Consider the following 23,089-nt stretch of genomic DNA (forward strand, 5'->3'; position numbering starts at 1 on the left):
ATATTTTCCCGAAATCTGACCTTTTTTTATTTTCTGGAAATTTTTATGAATTTTTCTAGAATTTTTTAATTTTTATGCATTTTCTGAAAAAAAAAATTGTGAGAAAATAGGGAGAATGCATTCCGGAATCAAGAAGCTACAAAAAGTAGCTTCTCTTTTTCTTGCCAAAAACTCATTCTGGAATAAAAAATGCATTCTGAAATCAAGAATACATTCTGGAATCGAGTATTTTTAACAAACGCATTTTTATTCCAGAATGCAAAAATCGCTTCAAAATGCATTCCGAAAATTTTTTAACAAACGTCATTCTGTTCCGGAATGCATTCCAGAACAGAATTTTTATTCCGGAATGCATTCCATGCGCACCCTAAAAATCCACCGTTGGAGAATTGATGCTACTGATGTGATGAAAAAACGATTCGTATCGTCTTCAGGTAAGTAGGTAGAGGGAACCTTAAGTAGTTGCACCACTAATTCACAAGGTGAAAAAACAGGTAAACATCGAACAAATGGAGCTTCTCATGTCACACGTCCAAATCGAACAGACCCAACATGACCTAGGACACACTTTTAGGGACTACTCACTTCACCATGGAACGTTGACAAACGTCACCTAAAGTACTGCGAGAATGAAAGTGACAAGAAAGTCTAAGACGAAAACATTCATCGACCATGATAACTTTGCATGGCAACTCAGTCCACTTCCTCCATCTTGCTCTCCTCAGCACGATCCTCCTCCAAGGCGGGCATATCAGCATCATCGCCTCCCGTCTCGTCCTCATCAATGCTAAGGCCCAACTTCAACATCCTGTGAATTCTAGCCGCGAAAGTGTTGGGATCGTCAAGGCTGAAACCTGAGGTCAAGAGGGCAGTCTCGAAGAGCAACATCACGAGATCTTTCACCGACTTGTCGTTCTTGTCGGCCTCGGCTCTCTTCCTCAGCTCCTCCATGATTCCATTGTCAGGGTTAATCTCCATGGTCTTCTTGCTAGACATGTAGGAGCCCATGCTGTTGTCCCTGAGGGCCTGAGCCTTCATGATCCTTTCCATGTTTGCCGTCCAACCATACTCTCCTGTCACCAGGCAGCAAGGTGAGTCCACAATTCTGTCGGACACGACGACCTTCTCCACCTTGTCTCCGAGGATGTCCTTGATGGTCTTGCACAGGTTCTCGAAGGACTTCTTTTTCTCTTCCTTCTTTTTCTTCTCCTCTTCTGTCTCGTCGTCGAGTTTCAGTCCCTCCTTCGTGGCAGAGACCAGCTTCTTCCCATCGTATTCCTTCAATTGCCCAACAGCATACTCATCAATGGCATCGATCATGAAGAGCACTTCGTAACCCTTCTTCTTGAGTCTCTCCAGGAACGGTGAGTTCTCAACAGCTTTCTTGCTTTCACCAGTAATATAGTAGATATCCTTTTGGCCCTCCTTCATTCTGGTGACATAATCTTTCAAGCTGGTCATCTCATCGCCACTCTTGGTTGAGTGGTAGCGGAGCAAGTCAGCCAATTTGGTTCTGTTCTGGCTGTCCTCATGGATACCCAACTTCAGGTTCTTGGAGAAAGCCTCATAGAACTTGTTGTAATCCTCCTTGTTCTCTGAAATCTCATTGAACATTTCGATGCACTTCTTCACAAGGTTCTTCCTGATAACCTTAAGAATCTTGTTCTGCTGCAGCATCTCACGGGAAATGTTGAGTGGCAAATCATCGGAGTCCACAACTCCCTTCACAAAGCCGAGGTACTCAGGGATAAGTTCCTCGCAGTTGTCCATGATGAACACCCTCCTGACATAGAGTTTGATATTGTTCATCTTCTTTCTGGTGTCGAAGAGATCAAATGGAGCTCTCTTCGGAACAAAGAGTATTGCTTTGAATTCGAGCTGGCCTTCGACAGAGAAGTGCTTGACTGCAAGGTGGTCTTCCCAGTCGTTGGTCAAGCTCTTGTAGAAGGAAGCATACTCCTCCTTGGTGATCTCCTCCGGCTTTCGCAGCCAGATGGGTTTCTGCTTGTTGATGAGTTGCCACTCGTGTGACACTTCCTTTATCTTTTTCTTCTTCCCTTTCGTATCTTCTTTCTCCTCATCAACATCCTCAACTTCTCCCTCCTCTTCCTTCTTGGGATCGTCTTCATCCTCGTCGTCGCTGATCTCCTTCTCAGTTGTTTTCTCGGTCCAGAGGTAGATGGGGTAACTGATGAATTCAGAATGCTTCCTCACAAGGTCCTTGATCCTCCTCTCCTCCAAGTACTCCAACTGTCAACAGAAAGGCAGACATCAGCAACCATAATCAGTGACCGGTTCAGTCCATTACCATTGCAAATTCAACATATAAACTAAACTCTGGTAAAGGAACACAAATGCTGCACGATCCGTGAGTCAGAAAAATATCCTACCTGGTCCTCCTTGAGGAACAGTGTGATTTTGGTTCCTCTTCCAAGTTGCTCTCCACTGACGTCCCTTGTGACAGTGAAGGAACCTCCAGCCTGCGATTCCCAGATGTATTGCTCGTCGTCATTGTGCTTCGTGGTCACGATGACTTTCTCAGCCACGAGGTAAGCTGAGTAAAACCCAACACCGAATTGGCCAATCATGCTAACATCAGCACCAGCTTGCAATGCTTCCATGAATTCCTTGGTACCGGACCTTGCGATCGTACCCAGGTTATTCACAAGATCTGCCCAAAAGAAACGGCCAGAATTACACTTCGTCCGAAGCAAGTCGCTAAAAGAACACAAGAAAGCTCGTTTGGCAAACAAATCTCACCTGCTTTGGTCATGCCGATACCACTGTCGATGATCGACAGGGTCTTGTTAGCCTTGTCCGGAACAAGCCTGATGAAAAGCTCCGGCTGTCCATCGAGTTTGCTCTTGTCCGTGAGACTCTCGAAACGGATTTTGTCCAGAGCCTGTATTATTTCCGTGACAAAACCAATTTTAGTTTCTGTCCTAAAAGTGATGAATCGTATTCCACGATAGACAGACATATCATATCGTCCAAATCGATCCCCTCAACTGTCTGTTACTACAATTCATTAAGAGATCAATCAAGGCCTAGTATAAGAACAGCCTTCAAAGCACTAGCTGATAGCTATACACCGATTCAGAGATCGGTTCAACTGCTCGAAGATGCAGGGGACAACAGTGTCTTGGTCTATAAAACTGAAGATTAGGGACACACATCAGCGACTAATTCTTCCTAAGGCAACGCAAGTGATTCGAAACGATAGTAGAATTGACCGATCTAAGCACGGCTTCTTCGTCATCTTTCTAGCCTTCCAACTCGTTCCATACCAAGTTGTCTCCTCCACTAAGCGATGCAGGGCACTCGCACACAACCACGGACACACACTCAGCAGATAAACAGGGGGGGGGAAGCAGGGAGACGTACGTCGGACGAGTTGCTGATGATCTCGCGAAGGAAGATCTCCTTGTTGCTGTAGAAAGTGTTGATGATCAGGCTCAGGAGCTGGTTGATCTCCGCCTGGAACGCGAACGTCTCCGCGTCGGCCATCTGCACGTCCGCCATCACCGCAGCGCCAGAAGAGGAAGGAAGCACGATCACAGCGAAAACGAGAGCGCGAGAGAAGATCAGAGGCAATGCAGAAGATCGCGTCGATGAACTCAGATGAATCCTTACTCTGTGTCAGAGAGAGACGAACGCGACGGTTTATATACAGAGAGGCTTGGCGCGAAGTAGACGGGGCGGGCGGGTTCTGGAGAGTTCCATGCAACGACGCCGTTGACGAGAACGGAGATGCCTGAACCCGCTGCGAAGTTGTCGTGTTCTTGCCTTTACGTTGTTTTGGAGAAATTAGAAATCGAGAAGGTTCGTCCACGTCACCAGTCTCGAATGTTCTCGTCGGACATTTTTTATTATATGCCTTAGCCCGTTGACCCGGAATCCCCACGGGGCCGAGCGGTTTGACAGACCTGGTCCAGGCCCAAATCCCAGACCAGGCCTACCTGGGCCATGATGGGCCTGCTCGAGTTTGGGCCTGAGCCTGCTCGGCCCGCCCACGGTCAAAACGCGAGTTCGAGACCGAAAATAAGGCAACAGGAAGATTATGAGCAAGTGCTGCGAATTGTGAGAAATGAAAAATCATGAGGCCGGATCGCATCCAAATCAAATCTGTTTAGGTCTTCCCAGCTTTTTGGTATGGCGCGACATTTTCGAGGACATGAGATGGGTAGTGGCTAATAGGATCGACAACTAGGTTGATGAAGTTGGTTCCCTCATTCATTGGATTTTGCCTTATGCTACAGCCTACAGTTTCAGATCTCGATTGCCTTGTTATTGATTGTTTATAAAAAATTTGATGGAATATCTAGCAGGTCTTTTGCCTCGGTTAATTTTGACGCGGATTCAATCTATGTTTCCACCTTCGGACTATGGTGGTGATGATTTGCTCGTTTAGGGCGGAAATAGTAGTGGTTCTTTCATTATTAAAGAGAGCATATGAATTGATTTCCCCGGATATAAATTGCCTACTAATAATCTCTGAAGTTTAGTGTGCAAATGGGATGGGTCGCAAAGGATTAGAAACTTTTTGTGGCCGGTTTCTTACCAACGCCTGTATACTAATTACGACAGATTTCAACATAAAATGCAACGGATTCTTTTTACTCTTCTTCTTGTGTGCAATTCTCTGAGACAATTTCACACGTGCCCAAGGATTGTACGTATGCAAAGGCTCTTTGGCACAAGATTTTACGTGCAAGTTTAAGGGTTGAATTCTTCACTCATGATTTGCGCAATTGGTCGGCACAAGTGGTCGTAGGCAAATCTATTATCCACTTCAACGACTCTATTAAAAGAAACAAACTAGCCACTAGTTTTTGGTGTGGCTTGTTGGCATTTTTGGAATTGGATGAATAAAAGATTAGTTCAGCCGGACTTTTCTATTCCCGGCACACCTATGAGCCGGAAAAAAGATTGACTTCTTAGAAAGAGAAAAGAGATAAGTTTATAGGCTGGACCACCCATTTTTTTGGTTGGGTCAAAGTTAATTCCGACGCCCTCAAGAGGTAACTTGATTTTAGCTTCAACAAGTGGGCTTCTTCATAATTAATTAGACAATTGGCTTTTTAGGTACATGCAAATTGTGTGAGTGTACTTTCCGCTCAAAGCATAACTTTGAGGTAATAGATCAAAATGGTCATCTCTCTGGGCATTCCCAAACTTAACGTGTAGGTGGACTCACAAGTGGCCATTTCTCTTCTTTAGAAATTAACCCCCTCTCTCACTTTTGGTGACAATCTCATTTCTCGCATTGGGAAATTGGTAGAGTATTTTCAACGGGTCAAAATTGTACATACTTTTTAGGGTCCGTTTGTTTTGCTAGAAAATTAATGATTTGAAAAGCATTTTCCTTGAAAAAATAATTGTTTGAAATAATTAGTCAATGAAAAATATTGTTATTATCATTTTCGTGTACGATAAAAAATATTTTTTGTTCATTTATTTTTATGAGTAATGGGAGTAATCGCTTTTAGAAAAATACTTTTCAAATCATTCAATTTTTGTTAAACATGCATATATTTATTAGTAGATTTTGTCATTTTGCAACTTTACCTACCCAAAAAAAAAAAAAAAAATCGCCACTGCCCGCAGAATTGAAAATATTTCTCCAAACCAAACCCCACTACCTCGTTCTGTTCCTACGTTGTCTTGTCCCTCCTCTCCGGCCACCTCTCCCGGTTCTGAAGTCAAAATGGCCATCGCCTAGATCACGGCGAAAGCTTCCATGGCCGGCGAGTCTCGCAGCGCCAGCAGCATTTACCTCGCGATCGATTCTCCCCTGGTTTCTCCATGAGATCTGCAGCTCATGGCGGCTAAGCAAAAGATCACCAGACGACCCAAGCTCAAGCCCGACAGCGACGTCGCCTCCCCCATGCCTCGTTCGCAGCGTCCTGATTCCAGATACCGGAGGATCGGCTTCGTGCTCCCGGTGTTCCTGCTTTTGTTCGTCGTGGGTTTCGCGGGCATTTACTCGAAGTGGTGGGGAAGTTTCACGGTCGACGATGTGTCCCCCGGCGTATATTCGATCGAAGTGGTGCGCGAGTTTCCTCACGATCCCCAAGCCTTCACTCAGGTGTTCGCACTGATTTCTCGCTGGATTGTTTTACTGATATCTGGGAAACTGTGGTGCTGTAGGCTAAATGGACACTTCCCGGCATTTTTTCGTCATCAGATTTACCATTCATGACGCAAATTTTCAGTGTTCGTTTATCCTTTTAATTCATCGCAATTTATGTAACAACTGCGGGTCATTGCTTAGTTTCGTAGATTGTGGAGACCATTTCTGGGCCGCGTATCCACACGTAAAAACTCGAATTGCTTTCAGTACTGTGCGCAATGCAGAAATCCTTGTTACTGATAACATTGCACATTGCGGATTCGGGGGTTGTTTTTACCTCCTTTTTAATGGTACATTGCCCGCTGTTTATTTATGTGAAAGCGGAAAGCGAACTGGATAGAAGTCCTGATGCTAATTCAATATTACGATCTGAATGAATTTGCTTCCTTTTGCAAATTGTCATTATGCCTCTGATTTGTGAATTTCAGGGGCTTCTTTACGCGGAAAATGATACCTTGTATGAGTCGACTGGTCTCGCTGGGCGGGTAAGTCCGCTGTCTCAGGACATGACTCAACAGTGTTCCCCTTCACTTTTATTCTTACTTTCTTCCATCACATATAAGTTATGCAACTCTGTTATTTGGGCACATGATTCATCTCTCAACTGTTTGCTTTTGTTCCAGTCATCAGTTCGAAAGGTAGCTCTCCAAAGTGGGAAGGTAAATTTTGTCTTTGACTGCCTGAATTTTACTGTACTGTGCAGCTCTTTGAGTTGGATACAATTGGAAGTATATGATATATCAGTGACAATATTTTAGAATGAAATGAACAAGTCAGTTGAAAATTGAAGCTTTCATCAGTTATATTATAGAATTTTCATGAGTATGTCGCATGGAGTAGGTTGCTAATTACCGGTTTTCTTATACCTTCCTCGGCATTTCTTAGATTTTGAATCTGGTTTCACCAGTCCAACTATCCAAATTTTTACAGGTTGAGGCACTACAAAAGATGGATCGATCTTACTTTGGGGAAGGTTTGACTCTTCTTGGCGAAAGGTATGTCAAAATGTCAGTAGCATTAGTGTTATGCATGAGCAAATCAGCAAGGTAAAGTTGATGTTGGTTTGTGAGTATGGCATTGTGTCGAGAATAGAAGGAATTTATGTATGAGTATCTTTTTGGCTGAGGATTTTCATTGATGTACTTGATGGAACAAAGACTACCATGCAAATCAACAAAGGCACTACATTGACCTATAGAACAATGGGACTCATTTGGACTTTCCAAGACATGCAACTCAAAAGATTGTGCCAGTGCCACTGCGAATTTATACTTGTTGCGGAATGATTAAAAATGGCACTAATCCAAGTGAAGAATCTTCTAGCTATAAGATTCAGGAATTCGACCTTTTCTTAAGAAGAATATAGAGATGGAAGTTGCATTTTCATAGGATATGAAAACTAACTATGGTAATTTTAATCTCTTTTTTAATCAAAAATTTTTCCTCTCAATATCACATACAATAAGAAAAATAGAGGTTAAGAGATAAGTGGATCGTGCACACAGAAACCAAGAAATAATTTCTGTTATCTGAAATTATCACAAGCAATTGAATGGAGACTATCAACAATTCTGTAGCAAAGTATTAAGATATAGAATTGAGGGATGTTTGGAGTAGAAAACTGTGATATTTAAAGGCTTAATAATATGACTATTTGGACCTACAGTATGACTGAGAATTACTCCTACTAACGTTTCCTTATTCCGAGAAAGTAAAAACTTAGCTGGTTGCACTGAATTAGATAGTTAATAATGGAGGAGCAGAACCCCTAGCTCTCTCTGAAGGAGAATCAGTTCTAAAACTTTCCTTCGAGTCTCATGAGCGCATATTTAGCTTTTTTAGTTGTTGAACTACTTAGACAATTGCTGGAGAGGTCTAGTAGGATTTTGTTTAATGAAATAATTTGTTTTAAGGTAGAAAATTAGTTGAAAATTGTTTGTGACAGGAATATGGGCTTTTTCCAATATGATTCAGCCATTCTTTGCTTTTAACTGAACTACTTTTGCTGTTTCTCAATTCTCGTATTTCCTTGTTTCTTTGTGATTTGAACTGCATTTACTTCAAAGATTTTACTCCGCATGCTAATTTTGTGCCTTTCATCCTTTTGTGTAGGCTGTTTCAAGTAACTTGGTTGCAGAAAACTGGTTTCATATATGACAGAAATAATTTAAGCAAAGTGTGTGCTTCGTCTCTTACTTTTACATGGTTATGACAATTAATTTTCTTGTTGCTGGCATATTTAAATAAGTTTTCTCTTAAGAAGTGAAGACTCTGAAATGCTTATGTGCATAAGTCTTCTTCTGATTTTTAGGGATTCATTAGGATCAACCCGTGTAAAGGGTTCTTCTCAAATTAAGAAATGGCTTATTCCTGTTTACAGGCTATTCTGTACACTCAAAGGCTGTAATAGAAAGATAGTCGTTTGCTCAAAATATCTCATTCAAGTTTTCTATCTGACGTGTAACTATTCAAAAGTCGCATGACCACTACTGCCTTTGTGCAGCTGCTTGTATGCAGTTGTGAATTTTATGTAGAGACTGCAGCTATTGTGAAGATTATGAAATTTAAGATGGCATCTGAATGGAAGATAAGACATAGTGCTAATATGAAAGAATCTAGATATTGCATTTGACTTAACAGAGTCTACACCCTAAAATAGTGAATTTGGCAAAAATACTTCCTCTTTGCAGTTACAGTGAAAAAATAACTTCTCTTTAATTGCCGTTACCGCCCCTCTCAGATTCACTTTCCCAGAAGATTTAGTTATAGTTGATTATCATCATTGTTGCATAGACTGTTGTGTTAGGTGATATTAGCTTTGAACTTGTGATGTTTTACTGTTCTCTATCTCCCTCTCTCACCTGTTGCCTTGGTGGCCAGCAGTTGCCTTTGCCAACTCTCTCTATCTTGCCTTGTTTATTCGTGGTGTGCTGTTGGAGCTCATGAGTAGTGTTCTTCCTGGATACCGACTCATTCATCATTTTTGCTCAGTGCAGTTTGAAGAATTCACTCATGAGATGAAAGATGGTTGGGGACTAGCAACTGACGGCAAAATGTTATTTGGAACTGATGGAACTTCAACGTTGTATCAAATTAATCCTCACAATTTCAGAGGTGCTCTAACTTATCCCATCTTCCACCATGCCTCTGCCATCATTGTGACCTTTTCCTTTAACAGAGCGAGTTTTTATACTGATAGGCGGCAATCTTTGTTGCAGTCATGGGTAAACAGGTTGTCAGATACAGGACTCATGAAGTTCACAACCTAAATGAGCTGGAGTATATTAATGGGGAAGTTTGGGCAAACATATGGCAGGTAAATACTCGATTCCCAGAGCACTGTAGGTGGGGAGAGAGCCTGGCATGTGAATATGATAACCTTACCTTGCATGATAAAATTTCCTCTCTGCTTCAAGTCCCAATTTCTGGGGAAGGACAGTCCCACTTTGAGTTCCAAATATTTGAATATTGTTATTCTCTCACTCATAGCAATGCTAATATGAGTGTAAAATTCTCTCTGTTACATTGTTGGAATACCATAAGTTGATTCTACTATTATCATTCTGCCTAAATGAAGATATCGTCCTTAGACTCATTGCCTCGTTTCTCTTAGATTATCCTTTGGTATTGTGCAGAGTGATTGCATTGCGAGAATCTCTTATAAAGATGGCAAAGTAATCGGCTGGATACTTCTTCAGAAATTGAGGTATCAATTCTTTCCTTGTAAATGGGCCCTTGATGCTTTTTAACAAGCTGGAAGTAGTTGAGTTGCCTCATAATAACTTGCTGCCTTTCTCTCTACTCTGCAGGGAAGGATTGATAACAGCAGGATATAATGTAAGTCATTGAGATGAAACAATGCAATCTATTTTTTCCAATTTTGCCAGCTTTGATACCGTATATGCTCTTTTTGGGAAATTTAGATAAGGCTTGGCCAGGCAAGCATGAATGCTTGTGTCTGGATGAGATGGCCTTTTGTAAATCTAATAGAATGACCTGCATGGGTTAAGTCATTTTTGTGATGAGAGATGCCTATCCGCAACATTTCATCAAGGAGTTTCCTCCTTTTCACCTGTATGAAATTTAATTATTTTGTCTGTTCTCTTTTTGTATGAAAAGTGACTGTCTATTTAACTTGTCTTATTCATGTGGGCATTTTGCGATCTACCAGGGAATTGATGTTTTAAATGGCATAGCATGGGATAACAAAGAGAAGCGCCTTTTTGGTAATCTCTCATCTTTAACCTGCATTTTCCAGCATGTAGTCTTCATAGCCACAAGTTCGTGTCTCTACGAGCAACTCATCTGGTGATCATTTACTGAAGAGGTCAGATACTCTTCTGTCGCAGATGTGTATTCATGGGCCATGATTTGAGATGAGTCTTTGAAATAGTTTTCTGCCCTGGTTTACGTTGTTGCGATACACCAATCTGCATTTTCTGTAGCGAAAGTGCTGTAATCTAAACGCTGGTCTCAAGCGCTCATACTCATGGTCATGCTTCTTTACTTGCCGCGTTATTTATTTATCGATGTTTTGATTGCAGTAACTGGAAAATTATGGCCGAAGCTGTACGAGATCCGGTTGCATCCTGTAAAAAGGCGGTTTGATGATGGAGTCATCAAGCGACTGTGTTTGCGGATGCCTTTCGATTTCGGAAAGCCATAGTCCGACGGAGGAGCCATTCACGGCATGGTGATGGTTAGTTGTGCTACAAACAAGTTGGCATGATCGGGATTATAATGTTAGGAAACACGGTGCCGTCGCTGAGAAACATACAATCACGGAAGAGCCAAACTTTTTCACATTGATAAATTCGATATCTCTCTCTCTCTGTGATGGGTTTGTCGAGTCTCGTCTCTTCCATTCTTCTTAACTCATGCGGTTTACCAGGAGTCCACATAAAAGGACTGTACATATGCATTCGCTGAAGCTTTGTTTTTGAGTTAATGGATTTGAATGGATTGAAGCCACCTTCAGAAATTCGTAACAAAGTGGAAAATATATCAATACAAATTACGCTTTTATTGCTTTATTCGTGGAGGGTAAAATCGATTAAAGAATAAGAACTTCTGAAATGTCTTTGTTCCATGAGGTTTTTAGATCGGTAAGATCGTTTCGTCTGTTGCATAGACCCGGTCCGGTTTCCCACTGAAGATGGGTTTTTTTTATCTCCGACTCCGAGCAGTGAAATTATATAATAGCAATAAATAAAATAAACAAGAATTTTCTTTTTTTTTTCTTTTAAGGGATGAGTGAACGACAATTTTCAATTTGATCGTGTCGACTATTACTTCCCAAAAAATTATGTAAACCCACTCAAATGTTCTGCGTGTAATCACAATATTTCAACTGCATATGAGCCTATCTTCACAACATGCGGGCAGAGAATAATTCGGTTTCAGTTTCGAGGGAGTTTCACCGTTTAAAATAGGGGTGAGCAAAAGGAACCGCCCAGATCGGATCGAACTGGCTGGTTCTAGAAAATTTCTGGAGGCACCCGTTTGGTTCCTTTGGAACTGGTAATTTTCGGTCTGTTCCCCGTTCTATGTATGGAACGGCCCATCTGAATCACCCGGATCGGATCGATTTCTTTTTCAATTTCTTGCAAATCTGTAAAAACTAAAAAGGCCTAATCCTTCCTTCACAACACAAACCTTCAGCTTAGTGTTTGATGTATGTTCATGAACAAATTAATGTCATATCATGGTTGCTGAATAAAGCCGGTATAGGACGATGGTTATTGTGTTTCCATAGCACCTAGAGTATTTCCATGATAAGAATCCTTGAGAGCTAGAATCTAAAAACATAAATCAAATATTGATATGATGATATTACATTGATTTAACGAGAGAATATAATGATAAATAAATAAAAAAAAGAACATGTCGACTGTTCCAAGAAGCACCGGTCCGGTTCCCGGTTTTAGAAATGGGAACCGGTTCCTCTTATCTGTTTCCCGATTTCTGGGTGGAAACTAGACTGCCCGGGAACCGATCACCCTTAGTTCAAAAGGTATAGAGACATTGCTTTCGCATTCTGAATATCTAGTAATAGTTTGGTGCATGGTGCTATGGCCGTGGAAGGTACCACAAAAGCCATACATGCTCGCCAGCCGACGAGAGATGACCAGCTAGCCAGGTATTCAGAACTTTATCAGAGACAAGGTCGACTCTGAGAACTCCCGAGCGATAACACAGCCTCACTTCATAGCCCTATTTGAATATCAAACACAATAGTTCGCCATCAATAACCGTCACTAATCATCTTTGAATAATAATAATTATTATTATATCTTCACATTTGCTCCTAATTGTTACTGTATCCGTTCGTTGATGCTCCTGCAATTTGCTTCCATGCCGGACGAGGCGGTTCACCGATCGCGCCCTGTTAAAAAGAAGACGGCGAGCTTCGTCCTATGAATTCTCGTACCCGTACGATGAACCGCGCAGAACACTGAACAAACAGCAACAGGTCTCCGAGGTCAGCGTCACCTCGAACGGCCGTTGGGAAAAGAACCGGTCTTCTCCGAGAAGAATGGGAACGAAGATTTGGTTAAGTACCAGAATCTCGCGCCACCGAAAGCAAACTAACGAACTAAACCCCGTGTGAACTTCAATATACCTCTCCACTTCCAACTTCATCCTCTGTTCATCTCCCTCTCTTTCTCTTGAAGCCACAGTCAAGTCATGCCGTCAAACTCGTCTCACACGGCTGAGCAGCTCTCGGACCGCGTCCCTCCGCTCTTCGTGCTCCATTCATGGATTCAAATACTCGAGTTTTCGGTCATCGTTTTGGTCGTTACGTTTCTCATCCCCGTTCTCTTCATTTGCTGCTACCACAGGAAGCCGGGGCCCGGGCCTCGCCTCCGGCCGTCGAACCCGTACGCCGCGGCAAAGAGCCGTTGCGTCGCTCCGAGAGCTTGGTCGTTCGATCGCAGACTCCTGTCTTCGTTCCGCCTCTCCGAGGTCGAGATGGAAGCCGTCCTGTTCGATCAGTGGGCAGCGACTCCGGCTCGTAAGAGCGGGGTGCTCCGGACAAGCCTTGTAGCCGATTCGGAGTCGGTTGTGGGGGAGAGGAGTTTCACGCTTGATGAGATTAAATTCGCGACGAATGGATTCGCCGGCGAAAATGTGATTGGATGCAGAGACCATGCGGCGGTTTACCGAGGGGTTTTGCTGAATAATGTAAGAGTGGCAGTGAAGAGATTGCTGCGCAGTAGGTACCAAACAACTTTTGTAGCTTGATACATATAGGAACTCCAGATAAATTAATGAAAATTGAATGGATGCGACGATCAATGGTAGGCCTCGGAAATAGATATCGGAAATGAGTAGCTTCAGAGCATTGCCATGCTATAAAGACCATGACTAAGTTAGTAACTACTGGAACTGATTTTAAGTCCGGATGAACGCTTTCATTTTGGTTGGTCAATGGCAAAAAAGTGCGAGTCTGGGCTTTATTACTAAAGCTTCTGTGGTTCCTCAGCCTGGAAGATGAGGGATTCGAGCGAGAAGCGGAGGTGATATCGCACATTAGACACAAGAATCTCGTGAAGCTGCTCGGATACTGCGCCGAAGGAGATTACAGGTAACATCTAGGTGCGCGCTCATCAAACATTGCTTTCGACAGAATGTTCAAATGTTGAGCTAAATCATCATTGTATCAGGGCGCTTGTCTATGAGTATGTTGATAATAGCAATCTGCATCAGTGGCTTCATGACTGTAGTGGAAAGGCCAGTCCTCTAACATGGGGTCAAAGGATAAATATTATCCGAGGAACGGCGAGAGGGTGCGATTGCTGAACTCAAACTAGATTTTACATAGTTTATAATCGCTATCTTAAGGAGCAAGTCCATGCAGATTGGCCTACATTCACGAGGACGCTGAACCGAAGGTTGTCCATTGCAATATCAAATCTAGCAATATACTGCTCGATCGTCAGTGGAATCCAAGGATCTCTGATATTGGGTCGGCTGAGCTCTATGAACCGGAGCAGAGTCACATGTCAAGCGAACGATCGAGGTAAAACAGTTCACTGATCAAGCATGGGTTTTTGATCTTGTGAATTCATGAAACTTGATTATTCATATGAACTGACCCAAATTCCTTGAGTCCTCAGTTATGCAGCACCACATTGTGACGTCTATTGCTTCGGAGTACTTGTCATGGAGATAGTAACAGGGAGGGTTCCTGTGGATGAAAGCCAACCCCAGGTAAGGCCTGTGGAACTGCAAATCAATTACGTCTCCGACCGTGACAGATGGTAAGATCAAAGGATGCATCGACTTAAAATTTGATTTCTGCTGACAGGCACATTTGATTGATTGGTTGAAGCTCATGATTGCAAATCAGAGAACTGTACATGTGATTGATTCTAAAATACCCGAAAGGCCTTCTTCAAAGGAACTCAAGCGGGTTCTTCTGGTTGCTCTAAGATGCGTCGATCCCGATTTGAATCACAGGCCTAAAATGGGGGATGTAGTTCACATGCTAGAGACGAAGGATTTGCTAATCGGAGATGTTAACTTATTAGCAAATTAATCGCGAAACATTATGTTTTTAGTGTTTGCAAATTATCCATTATTTCAATCACCTGGCCCCCATTTGGTTCGGTTTGATCTGGAAGCAAGGCATCGGCGGAAAGCAACTTCTTGTACTTAAGCAGAAAACATTTATGAGTTTTGCTGAATCATCTCAAAGTCTTCGCCTTATTCCAAAAGGGGAAAACACCATCACGTACCAGAAAATGAGACCAAATTAACACGGTGATCATGCAGAGATTGATAGAGCGAACATGATTTCAGGTCTTAAATGATTATGCTTAGATAAATTTTTCCATCTCCGTGATACTTTTTATCTTGAAATCTATCTAGTTTTTTGCTATAGCTTTCTTCATTCTCATCCAATCTTGAGGTACGAAAATGAGCATTATGGAAGATGAAGACTTCTTGTTCCATCCTCCCGAAAGAACAAATCGTTCTGTTTCTTATTGGAGATTACTAGGTAAACAGACAAATTATCCTGCTAAATTCTCCTTGTAGATAATATCATTTATGATCCTGCACAGTTGCACGGATCAAAGGAAGACGGAATAAAACAGAAATTCAAGTTTGTGGACAGTTTCTTGTGAAGCATCACTCTTCAAACTCGACAAACACTTAGCGAACATAGTTGTGAGGAACAGAACACATTTTCATCTCCACATCCTCAATTGGCAGCCTATCAGTAGGAAAAGGACAGTCTATCGCCGGTTTCTTCTCGGGCAACAGATCACAAGCCGTGGGAGTGACGTTGCTTGTGACTCCCGCTATGTCTGTGCAGTTCCACTGTAGTTCTTTTGGTTTTTCGGTCAAGCTGATATTGACATTCGAAATGCAGATCCCAGTAAAAGGATCTCCTTCTATTCCTTCAAGTCTAGCCGAATAAGTCACATTTTCAGCCACCATGTCTCTGTAATTTATTCCTTGAATCACAGGTAGCGCCTTGGGATCGTACCCCGGGTCGGGGTGGGAATTATAGGTACTAGTCATCCAAAACACGTACTTCATGGTCTTCATGATCATCCCCTTCACGAAAATGTCCTTGACATAGCCTCCTCTTCCAGGAGCGGTTTTGATTCTGACACCCGATTGGGTGTTGATGGCCAGGATAGTCTCAGCTCTAACGTCTTGGATTCCACCAGACATCTCGCTGCCAAGAGCTATTGTGGCACTGTCCGGAGAAATGCAAGTAAGCCGTCTTATGCTCATGTGTTTCGTCGGCATTCCGAACTTAATCCCGTACTGGTCCCAGCCACTCTTGATTGCAATGCAATCATCGCCGGACACTATGTAGCAATCCTCAATTCGGACGTTTGTGCATGAATCTGAGGATTGGAATTAACAAGCGATTAATTAGCTCATATTATGGAGACTCAAGGTTCACAAATAAGAGCTAAACTTAACAGCTATGAACTTACGAGTCGCATTGGAAAACAAGAGCAGCTACTGTAAACCGGCACTTGGTAAGCAGCAAGAAAGAACATAGCAATTGATTATGGAGCAATAAAACTAGAAGGCTAACCAGGGTCTATTCCATCAGTATTTGGAGAATCAACTGGAGCGAGGATGGTCAGCCCTTGGACGAAGACATTGCTGCAATCATCACTTTAATAGTCAGTAGCAGTCTCAAACTAACAAAAGATTCAAAAACATTTTAAGATAAATTTTTGGAAGTTCCGTTCCGAGAGTGACATAGATGCGGGCAAACCTGCTGTAAATTGGATGAACGAACCACGACGGAGAATTGACCAAAGTAAGATAAGCTATCTGGACCTGATCCGAGTACATGATTTCGATAAGGTAAGGTCGAGTCAGGTTCAGTTCTTCTTTCTTGAACTTGTCCCACCAGTAAGCACCCTGCCCGTCTATGGTACCGTTATTTCCTGCAAAATCACCATTCAGAAAAGTTCTCGACCAGAAATGTCTATCAAAATCTGATGATTAGACCTTATCTATATGTGAACTGACTTACAGTAACAAGCTGAAGGGGAGAAAAGCCAAATCTTGACTAAATATATGTACCTGTGATCACTACGTCGGTGAGATTTGTACCGAAAATTAGACTGCTGAACCGTCCACCAGGAGCATCTCTTCCTCTCCCGTACGAGGGCAAGACAGCCACTTGCGGCCATTCCGATTCATCCTGTACGACAATATCAGGCACATATCCCATACTTATCCACGGCGCATGCGCAAATTGAATATACAAAGTACATTCTGTGCACAGACACAGACAAACACACACAGAGTTACGTGCAAATGCTTAATAATCTACAATAGAAAAACCAGCAGTCAAGAATATGAAACTCTTTTCATGTTTGAATCTAAGAAGAGACATCGCAAGCAGATGGAACAGAGGCTGTTGGTCAATTATCATGTTCCGACAACAGACTTCTTCCAAGAAAACATGAGATGAATTATGTTTTTCTATATGTTCCTGTTCAGATCCTGTGCTATACGAAAGATATGATTCATTTAGTCAAGCGGACTTTACATATCCTCGGACCTTCTCTTGAAGAATCGGACGTGAGACCTTGCGGTCGGCGACGTGATTCCACGGACAAACCATGCAAAGCAAACGACTTTGTTTTTTTGTGCTTTGTAAGCGTCACCACACACGCACAACCATATACCTGGGATGCGAGAATGGTGGCGTCTTTCTCGAGGTAGAGCGTGAAGTGGCTGGTGAGATTGAAACTCCCCGTCAACCACTTCCCCTCCGGCACCACCAGCTGCACCCCGCCGTCCGCCGCGTGCGCGCTCAGGTTCGCGACTGCCCGCCTGAACGCCTCCGTGTTCGACGTCTTCCCGTCCCCGACGCCCCCGAAATCCACCAGCGACGCGGTGTGCTTCCGGCAGTTGATCGCCGCGTACGATTCTCCTCCTCTCACCGATAGCAGGGACGAAAGGAGGAGCAGCAGCAACGCCAAGAGCCCCGGCATGATCATCTGTTTCGAAACGAAACAAAGAAAAAGCAAAAACGCAGGAGATGGGTCCGGCCCAAAAAACAAAAAAACAAGAATCACGAATGAGCAGTGACCGAGAAGATTATCGGCTGAAACTAGAAACACAGAGACGGGAAGACGAATAGTATAACGCATGAAGCAATGAACCTTAGATATAAAGATCTGCATCATCATCCTCAGGACCAGGCGAGGACGAGGACGATGACGATGATGTGAGTGAATGGAGATGGTTCTTTACGTTATAAATGGATATGCATTTAAGTTCTTGGTTATTGTTATGGAATCAAATCTGGGGCTGCATTCATTCTCTCCAGGATTCTTGAATTTGGGTTAAGATCGGATTCTCCTCTTGCGCGGGGGATCGCATGCATCAACAGCTGCGGTAGGGAATCAGCTCTAGATGTACGAAGAACATGGAAACCTTGGATGTTCAAAGCATTACTGAAAGTTACATCGATTGCTCTCTAACTTTTTCCTTTCTTTTCACCCTAAAAGAGGAAGGTGACACCGTTCCATCCAAGCACCTACTAAGTTTTTTACTAGCTTCCAAATATGGAACTCTAGATATCGACATATGATTTTGCTGCTGGTTTTGGGAAATTAGGATAAAATTTCCTATCTTATCGTATTTATTCCTATCCTGGCTAGAAATCCATATGACCGAACGTAGCGTTAGAGTTTTGATCGAATCTTTTGTAATTGAGAAACTGTTGCCAACATACAATGAAATGGAGCACTGTTCAGTCCTTCAATTTTGTTTTAATGTCCAAAAGGGCAGGGAGGTCACGTATGTAGCTCGATCATGTTTCACAAATAACATCGAAAGTCCATTTGTTTGAAAAAAAATTGTTTTTCGATTTTCTGATGTCTAATCGATCTAAAGAAAATATTTTGCATTGACCGAAAATGATAAGCTTAAATTGGGGGAAAGCAACTTTCCCTTCTAAGAAGGAACACACTTTATAATAAATAAAAACTAACCGTTTTTCTTAAAAATGATTTTCATGAAAAATATTTTCGTTTATCATGAAAATTTCGGTGAAATAAACACACCCGAATATGTTATGGACTCTACTAATTTTTTCATTAAAAAAAACTAAGGAAATGCCATTGAGTTAGCTCATCTTTGAGCTCCATTATTCGTCGTAAGATATAAATGGAGTTGACATCATCGACAGAAGTAAAGATTTAGGTCGAGGGGGTCGAGATAAGTTGAGGAAGACAAGGCGACAGTAATTCTTAAAGTTCTCTTTAGCGGTCGGGAATTGACGAGACGACCACCATCATGCCTCTTAGGTCCGGCAATCAATCAAGATAATCAATCTAGGACTGGTTCCGTCCATTGATCACATGCCTTTGCGTATCTTGAACCATCAAGCAATCACTTGGGCAGAATTACATAGACCTTGATGTTGCTCTGGCATTGTCTAACCTATCGATCCTAATCAATCTAGGAATGGTTCCATCCATTGATAACAAGCCTTTGCGTATCTTGAACCATCAAGCAATCACATGGGCAGAATTACATAGACCTTGATGTTGCTCCGGTATTGTCTAACCTATCGAAACTCATTCGACAGTGATGCGGCACTACACACATGTCTACCAGATCCCATCAATGTCCGTCTCTCATGAGATAGGCAAGCAGAAGCTGCACAAACGATTTGGCCAAAAAAGTTAATAATGCTCCGGTGGTCAGGCAGTTCAGTCCCGTAAAATTTGCAAGCGTCACGATGACAATATAGGAAACATTTATTTCACTTAGTGAGGGCAAAGATGAGCACATACAAGTCTGCTGTAAGATAAGTACACCCACGAACACCAACATAAAAAGATAAAAATATGTTGCCCAGACTCCTCCGACTCCAAGATCTGAAATATCACGTGGCTGATCGGTCCTAATGGTGGACTCACTCATTCTTTGTGGATGATAGCCAGTTTCAGGTCCACCAATGACCTTCCACATCTCCTATTTGCTCGTTGGAAGCAAGTTAATCAATTTCAGGACGAGAAGATGAAATATTTTGCTGACAAGAGATGAGTATATCATTCTTTCGAGTTTCTTTTGTGCATTTGTGTGGGTGTGTGCAAGTTTTGAAGGGAGGGGGGAGTTTGAACTGAAGCATGCCTTAGATGATCAATCTAGCATTCACAAGAAAGTACCTCAAGTTGATGCAATAAATTCAACTTGATCTACAAGAATGCTTTCCTCCCAGCAACTCCTAATTAAGTCACAGAAAAGTGTTCCAACTGAACCGATAGGGCTAAAGAAGAACAGCCATTTAAACATCAATAAAAAAACAGGCCCAAGTCATCTAGCTAACAAATGAAAAGAAAGGATCTCCCAACACAAAAATCATTACCCTCAGAAGGGATAGACAGACTGACCCAAATTATACACAGCTTGACAATTTTTTCTACTCTTGGACAAGTAACTGGTAGCTTTCAATCCACAAGCAGATACCTGTACTTCAAAACATTCCAACATTGATCCCACCAGAATTCACTCAACATGAATCTAAAGCATCATGAACTCCATCGACACCTTCACTTCAGCCTCCAAAAAGGGAGAAAAACCCGCGCTTCTTCGGCTCCTCCTCCACCATCACAGCTTTCATACTATCCTGCTCAACAAGTCTCCAAGCAGCCTGCTCGAAAGCCAAACCTGCTAATGTCGGCGGCTTGTTCAAAACAAGAGGGTACCCTCGATTCGTACTCCTAAGCACTTCAGAATCCTCCGGTATCACCCCCAACAAAGCCAATCCCAGCATCTCCTGAACATCCAGAACCGACATCATATCCTCTCCCTTAATCATGTCGGTCCTGACCCTGTTCACAATCATTTTTATATCCCTGATCCCATCACACTCCAACAACCCAGTGACCCTATCCGCATCTCTCAAGCTCGTTATGTCGGGAGTCGTCACCAACACGGCCTCATTGGCCGGGGTTATCGCGGTGATGAACCCGGCATCAATGCCGGCAGGACAATCAATGAGTATAAAATCAGGAGACCCTTCTTGCCTAGATTTCAATGCATCAACAAGCCAGACTAATGCTTTCCCACCGAACCCAAGCGGCAACTTCGACCTCGGCTTCGAAATACACAGCAATTCGAAATTAGACCAGCGCTTATCCCTAACCAGAGCCTGATCGAGCCTACAGTCACCATTGAGTACCTCGACCACGGTGTAATTGACGCGGTTCTCGAGCCCGAGGAGGAGGTCGAGGTTGCGGAGGCCGACGTCGGCGTCGATGGCGACGACGGAGAAGCCGAGGCGGGCGAGGGAGAGGCCGACGTTGGCGGTGGTGGTGGTCTTGCCGACGCCGCCCTTGCCGGAGGTGATGACGACGACCCGGGGGGTGTCGCCGGCCAGCTGGGGCTTCCGGTTCCACTGGAGGACGGACTGGATCGGCGGTGGGGGGCGGAGGGATTTGAGGGTTTTGGCGGGGTTGAAGAAGGAGGAGAGCTTCGAGGTGGGGGAGAGATTGGGCGCGGCGGCGGAGGAGAGTTGCAGAGAAAGCATTGCTTGGTAGTGAGAGAGAGAGAGAGGTTGAAGGAGGAGCGGAGCGGAGCGGAGTTGAGCGGTGAGCGAACGAACGAGTGAGCGACCGAGTGTTGACGGAGCGAGCGTATGTATGTTCAGCGGGCAACCATATTTTTTGTTCGACCGTATTCACTAAAAATTTTAAAACTTATTATCAAAATATAATTAAATTCTAAAATTTACACAATATGCAACTGAATCCTAAAATTTATTAAATTAGTTTAATTGAGTTCTAAAGTTAATATTATCCAATTTGATTAACGAAAAATGACGGCGTGACTTTTTTATCCAATGTGATGATGACGTAAATTTTTTAATCATTATTTTATTTAAATTAATTTATAAAATTAGCTAATTTTTTTTAAAAAAAAAAGGGAGGAGGAGGACAAGCGGGGAGGGAGGGCTTACCCTCCTCGCCGACGGCAGGCGAGGGCTTGTGGGCCCTCTCCTAGATCGGGTGAGAGTCGCCGGCCCTCGCCTAGACCTAGCCAAGGGTCGCCAGTGGCAAGGATCAACACTGGCAACCCTCAGCCAGGTCTGGGGGAGGGCTGCCACTAGCGGAGGTCGACCGCCATCGACGATCCTTGGCCAGGTCTGGGCGAGGCCCACGGGCCCTCACCTGCCGTCGGTGAGGTCACCAGTCCCTGGCTGGGGCCCAGCTACCCCTGCATGTTCTCCTCAACCTCGTCGGCCCCTCCTGACAATGGTGGGGGGCGGCGGCGGCTAGGAGGGCAAGCCCTCCCTCCCCACCCATCCTCCTCCTCCATCCTCCACTTTTTTTTTTTTTTAAAGATTTTTTTTAATTTAATTTAAATAAAAGTAGTATTAAAAATCAAATTTGAGCAAAAACAATGTTGTTTAAGTCACGTTATCGCCGTGTAAGAGAGAAAAACATTAAAATAAGCCACGTCATCATTTTTCATTAGTAAATTTGACATTGTTAACTTTAGAACTCATTTGAACCAATTTGACAAGTTTTAGGATTTAATTGCACATTTTGCAAGTTTTATGACTGAATTGTACTTTGGTAACAAGTTTTATGACTGAATTGTACTTTGGTAACAAGTTTTATGACTTCTAGTTAATATATTCCTTTTTCTTTTTCTCTTTGAAGGAAGAATTTGTAATTTTCCTTGTTTAACTGAAAAATATTAACATGAAAAAATGGGGAAAATTTTCAAATAAGAATTTGTTTTTGGTCTGTATTCAAAGAAGAATTTAAAGAGTAGCTCTTATCTCAAAGAAATGCTTACAGTGATCGGGTTAGTTTTAAATAAGAATTCGAACTTACCAATTGGCCAACTCTAGGGGTGTCAATGGGTCGGGTTGGGTCGGGATTTCATGATACCCGACCTGACCCGAAATATACAGAGTCACGCTCGACTTGACTTGACCCAACCCAAGACCCTCTTCAGCATATACTCCAAGAATAGGGTCGGGTTGGGTCAGTCCAGGTCGGGTGTAGGGTCCCAAAACCTAAGCCTTATGCGGTTGCCACATGCCTCGATTCTTCTCTAGAGGCCGATGGAGTCCAGGACGAATTGGGGGTCGATGAAGAGGCGGCTCGAGCGCCGGAACGCGTCCTCGTCGTCGCACTTGCCCAACGACTCCTTGTCCTCCGCCTCGGCCTCGCTCCACACACGGTCGCTGGACTTATTCAAGCAGACGAGATTCCGGGTCGAGGGGGACGAGGGCGAGATCGATCGGATATGCCGGAACTTGGGGCTGTTCGAGATCGACAACTTCACTATCCCGACAACGGCGTGGGAGGCGAGGAAGATCAGGTTGTCCTCCGATCTCCTGCCGCGGTCGAGGCTGAACTGGATGGAGAGTTTCAAGGAAGGAGGCGAAGAGAAGAAGGCTGCGGCGCCAGGAACTCGACCTGGGCTGTCACGGCGAGC

The 23,089-nt window shown here is 43.3% G+C and overlaps 5 protein-coding genes across 6 annotated transcripts; 2 read left to right on the forward strand and 3 right to left on the reverse strand.

Annotated features, from left to right (window-relative positions):
* Positions 1-443: 443 nt before the first annotated feature.
* On the reverse strand, positions 444-3,723 carry LOC115671507 (heat shock protein 83-like). Its single transcript, XM_030593098.2, has 4 exons — positions 3,385-3,723; positions 2,761-2,902; positions 2,391-2,671; positions 444-2,250 (listed from the first exon to the last, which is right to left on the reverse strand). The coding sequence occupies exons 1-4, from the start codon at positions 3,520-3,522 to the stop codon at positions 694-696; spliced, it is 2,118 nt and encodes a 705-aa protein (XP_030448958.2). The 5' UTR covers positions 3,523-3,723; the 3' UTR covers positions 444-693.
* A 1,899-nt stretch (positions 3,724-5,622) lies between these two features.
* On the forward strand, positions 5,623-11,166 carry LOC115671671 (glutaminyl-peptide cyclotransferase). Of its 2 annotated transcripts, none has more exons than XM_056303058.1 (11): positions 5,623-6,088; positions 6,562-6,618; positions 6,757-6,792; positions 7,064-7,128; positions 8,246-8,309; positions 9,130-9,247; positions 9,352-9,449; positions 9,769-9,839; positions 9,943-9,970; positions 10,305-10,460; positions 10,678-11,166. In XM_056303058.1, exons 1-10 carry the CDS (start codon positions 5,822-5,824, stop codon positions 10,443-10,445), a joined length of 945 nt encoding a protein of 314 aa, XP_056159033.1. In that variant the 5' UTR covers positions 5,623-5,821; the 3' UTR covers positions 10,446-10,460; positions 10,678-11,166. The 2 variants fall into 2 exon arrangements, with proteins under 2 accessions (XP_056159033.1, XP_030449151.1); XM_030593291.2 differs by having other exon boundaries at positions 5,624-6,088; positions 10,305-10,359.
* A 1,106-nt stretch (positions 11,167-12,272) lies between these two features.
* LOC115671394 (probable serine/threonine-protein kinase At1g01540) lies at positions 12,273-14,726 on the forward strand. The gene is made up of 6 exons (XM_030592943.2): positions 12,273-13,353; positions 13,620-13,721; positions 13,801-13,923; positions 13,995-14,156; positions 14,254-14,347; positions 14,445-14,726. The coding sequence occupies exons 1-6, from the start codon at positions 12,821-12,823 to the stop codon at positions 14,673-14,675; spliced, it is 1,245 nt and encodes a 414-aa protein (XP_030448803.2). The 5' UTR covers positions 12,273-12,820; the 3' UTR covers positions 14,676-14,726.
* Positions 14,727-15,138: 412 nt separating this feature from the next.
* On the reverse strand, positions 15,139-18,256 carry LOC115671393 (probable polygalacturonase). The gene is made up of 6 exons (XM_030592942.2): positions 17,788-18,256; positions 17,308-17,622; positions 16,697-16,817; positions 16,383-16,557; positions 16,197-16,267; positions 15,139-15,999 (listed from the first exon to the last, which is right to left on the reverse strand). Exons 1-6 carry the CDS (start codon positions 17,812-17,814, stop codon positions 15,293-15,295), a joined length of 1,416 nt encoding a protein of 471 aa, XP_030448802.2. The 5' UTR covers positions 17,815-18,256; the 3' UTR covers positions 15,139-15,292.
* Positions 18,257-19,765: 1,509 nt separating this feature from the next.
* Positions 19,766-21,215, reverse strand: LOC115671395 (septum site-determining protein minD homolog, chloroplastic). Its single transcript, XM_030592944.2, has one exon. It carries the CDS (start codon positions 21,165-21,167, stop codon positions 20,193-20,195), a length of 975 nt encoding a protein of 324 aa, XP_030448804.1. The 5' UTR covers positions 21,168-21,215; the 3' UTR covers positions 19,766-20,192.
* Positions 21,216-23,089: the final 1,874 nt, after the last annotated feature.

Source organism: Syzygium oleosum, unplaced genomic scaffold, assembly GCF_021117445.2.
Source record: "Syzygium oleosum isolate NSW1041296 unplaced genomic scaffold, Sole_v2.1 Sole_v2.25, whole genome shotgun sequence".
Taxonomy (NCBI): Eukaryota; Viridiplantae; Streptophyta; class Magnoliopsida; order Myrtales; family Myrtaceae; genus Syzygium; species Syzygium oleosum.

What these genes read in the sequence shown, in the direction of transcription:
- LOC115671507 (XM_030593098.2), bottom strand. Translation starts at nt 3,522, where the DNA reads ATGGCGGACGTGCAGATGGCCGACGCGGAGACGTTCGCGTTCCAGGCG. An exon ending in TCATCAGCAACTCGTCCGAC is followed by an intron (nt 2,903 to 3,384) that starts GTACGTCTCCCT and finishes GAAATAATACAG; the next exon opens with GCTCTGGACAAAATCCGTTT. An exon ending in TATCGGCATGACCAAAGCAG is followed by an intron (nt 2,672 to 2,760) that starts GTGAGATTTGTT and finishes TCTTTTGGGCAG; the next exon opens with ATCTTGTGAATAACCTGGGT.
- LOC115671671 (XM_030593291.2), top strand. Translation starts at nt 5,822, where the DNA reads ATGGCGGCTAAGCAAAAGATCACCAGACGACCCAAGCTCAAGCCCGAC. An exon ending in CGACTGGTCTCGCTGGGCGG is followed by an intron (nt 6,619 to 6,756) that starts GTAAGTCCGCTG and finishes CTTTTGTTCCAG; the next exon opens with TCATCAGTTCGAAAGGTAGC. An exon ending in TGATAACAGCAGGATATAAT is followed by an intron (nt 9,971 to 10,304) that starts GTAAGTCATTGA and finishes GCGATCTACCAG; the next exon opens with GGAATTGATGTTTTAAATGG.
- LOC115671394 (XM_030592943.2), top strand. Translation starts at nt 12,821, where the DNA reads ATGCCGTCAAACTCGTCTCACACGGCTGAGCAGCTCTCGGACCGCGTC. An exon ending in AAGAGATTGCTGCGCAGTAG is followed by an intron (nt 13,354 to 13,619) that starts GTACCAAACAAC and finishes GTGGTTCCTCAG; the next exon opens with CCTGGAAGATGAGGGATTCG. An exon ending in ATCCGAGGAACGGCGAGAGG is followed by an intron (nt 13,924 to 13,994) that starts GTGCGATTGCTG and finishes AAGTCCATGCAG; the next exon opens with ATTGGCCTACATTCACGAGG.
- LOC115671393 (XM_030592942.2), bottom strand. Translation starts at nt 17,814, where the DNA reads ATGATGATGCAGATCTTTATATCTAAG. An exon ending in CACCGACGTAGTGATCACAG is followed by an intron (nt 16,558 to 16,696) that starts GTACATATATTT and finishes GTGATTTTGCAG; the next exon opens with GAAATAACGGTACCATAGAC. An exon ending in GTTCATCCAATTTACAGCAG is followed by an intron (nt 16,268 to 16,382) that starts GTTTGCCCGCAT and finishes TGATGATTGCAG; the next exon opens with CAATGTCTTCGTCCAAGGGC.
- LOC115671395 (XM_030592944.2), bottom strand. Translation starts at nt 21,167, where the DNA reads ATGCTTTCTCTGCAACTCTCCTCCGCCGCCGCGCCCAATCTCTCCCCC.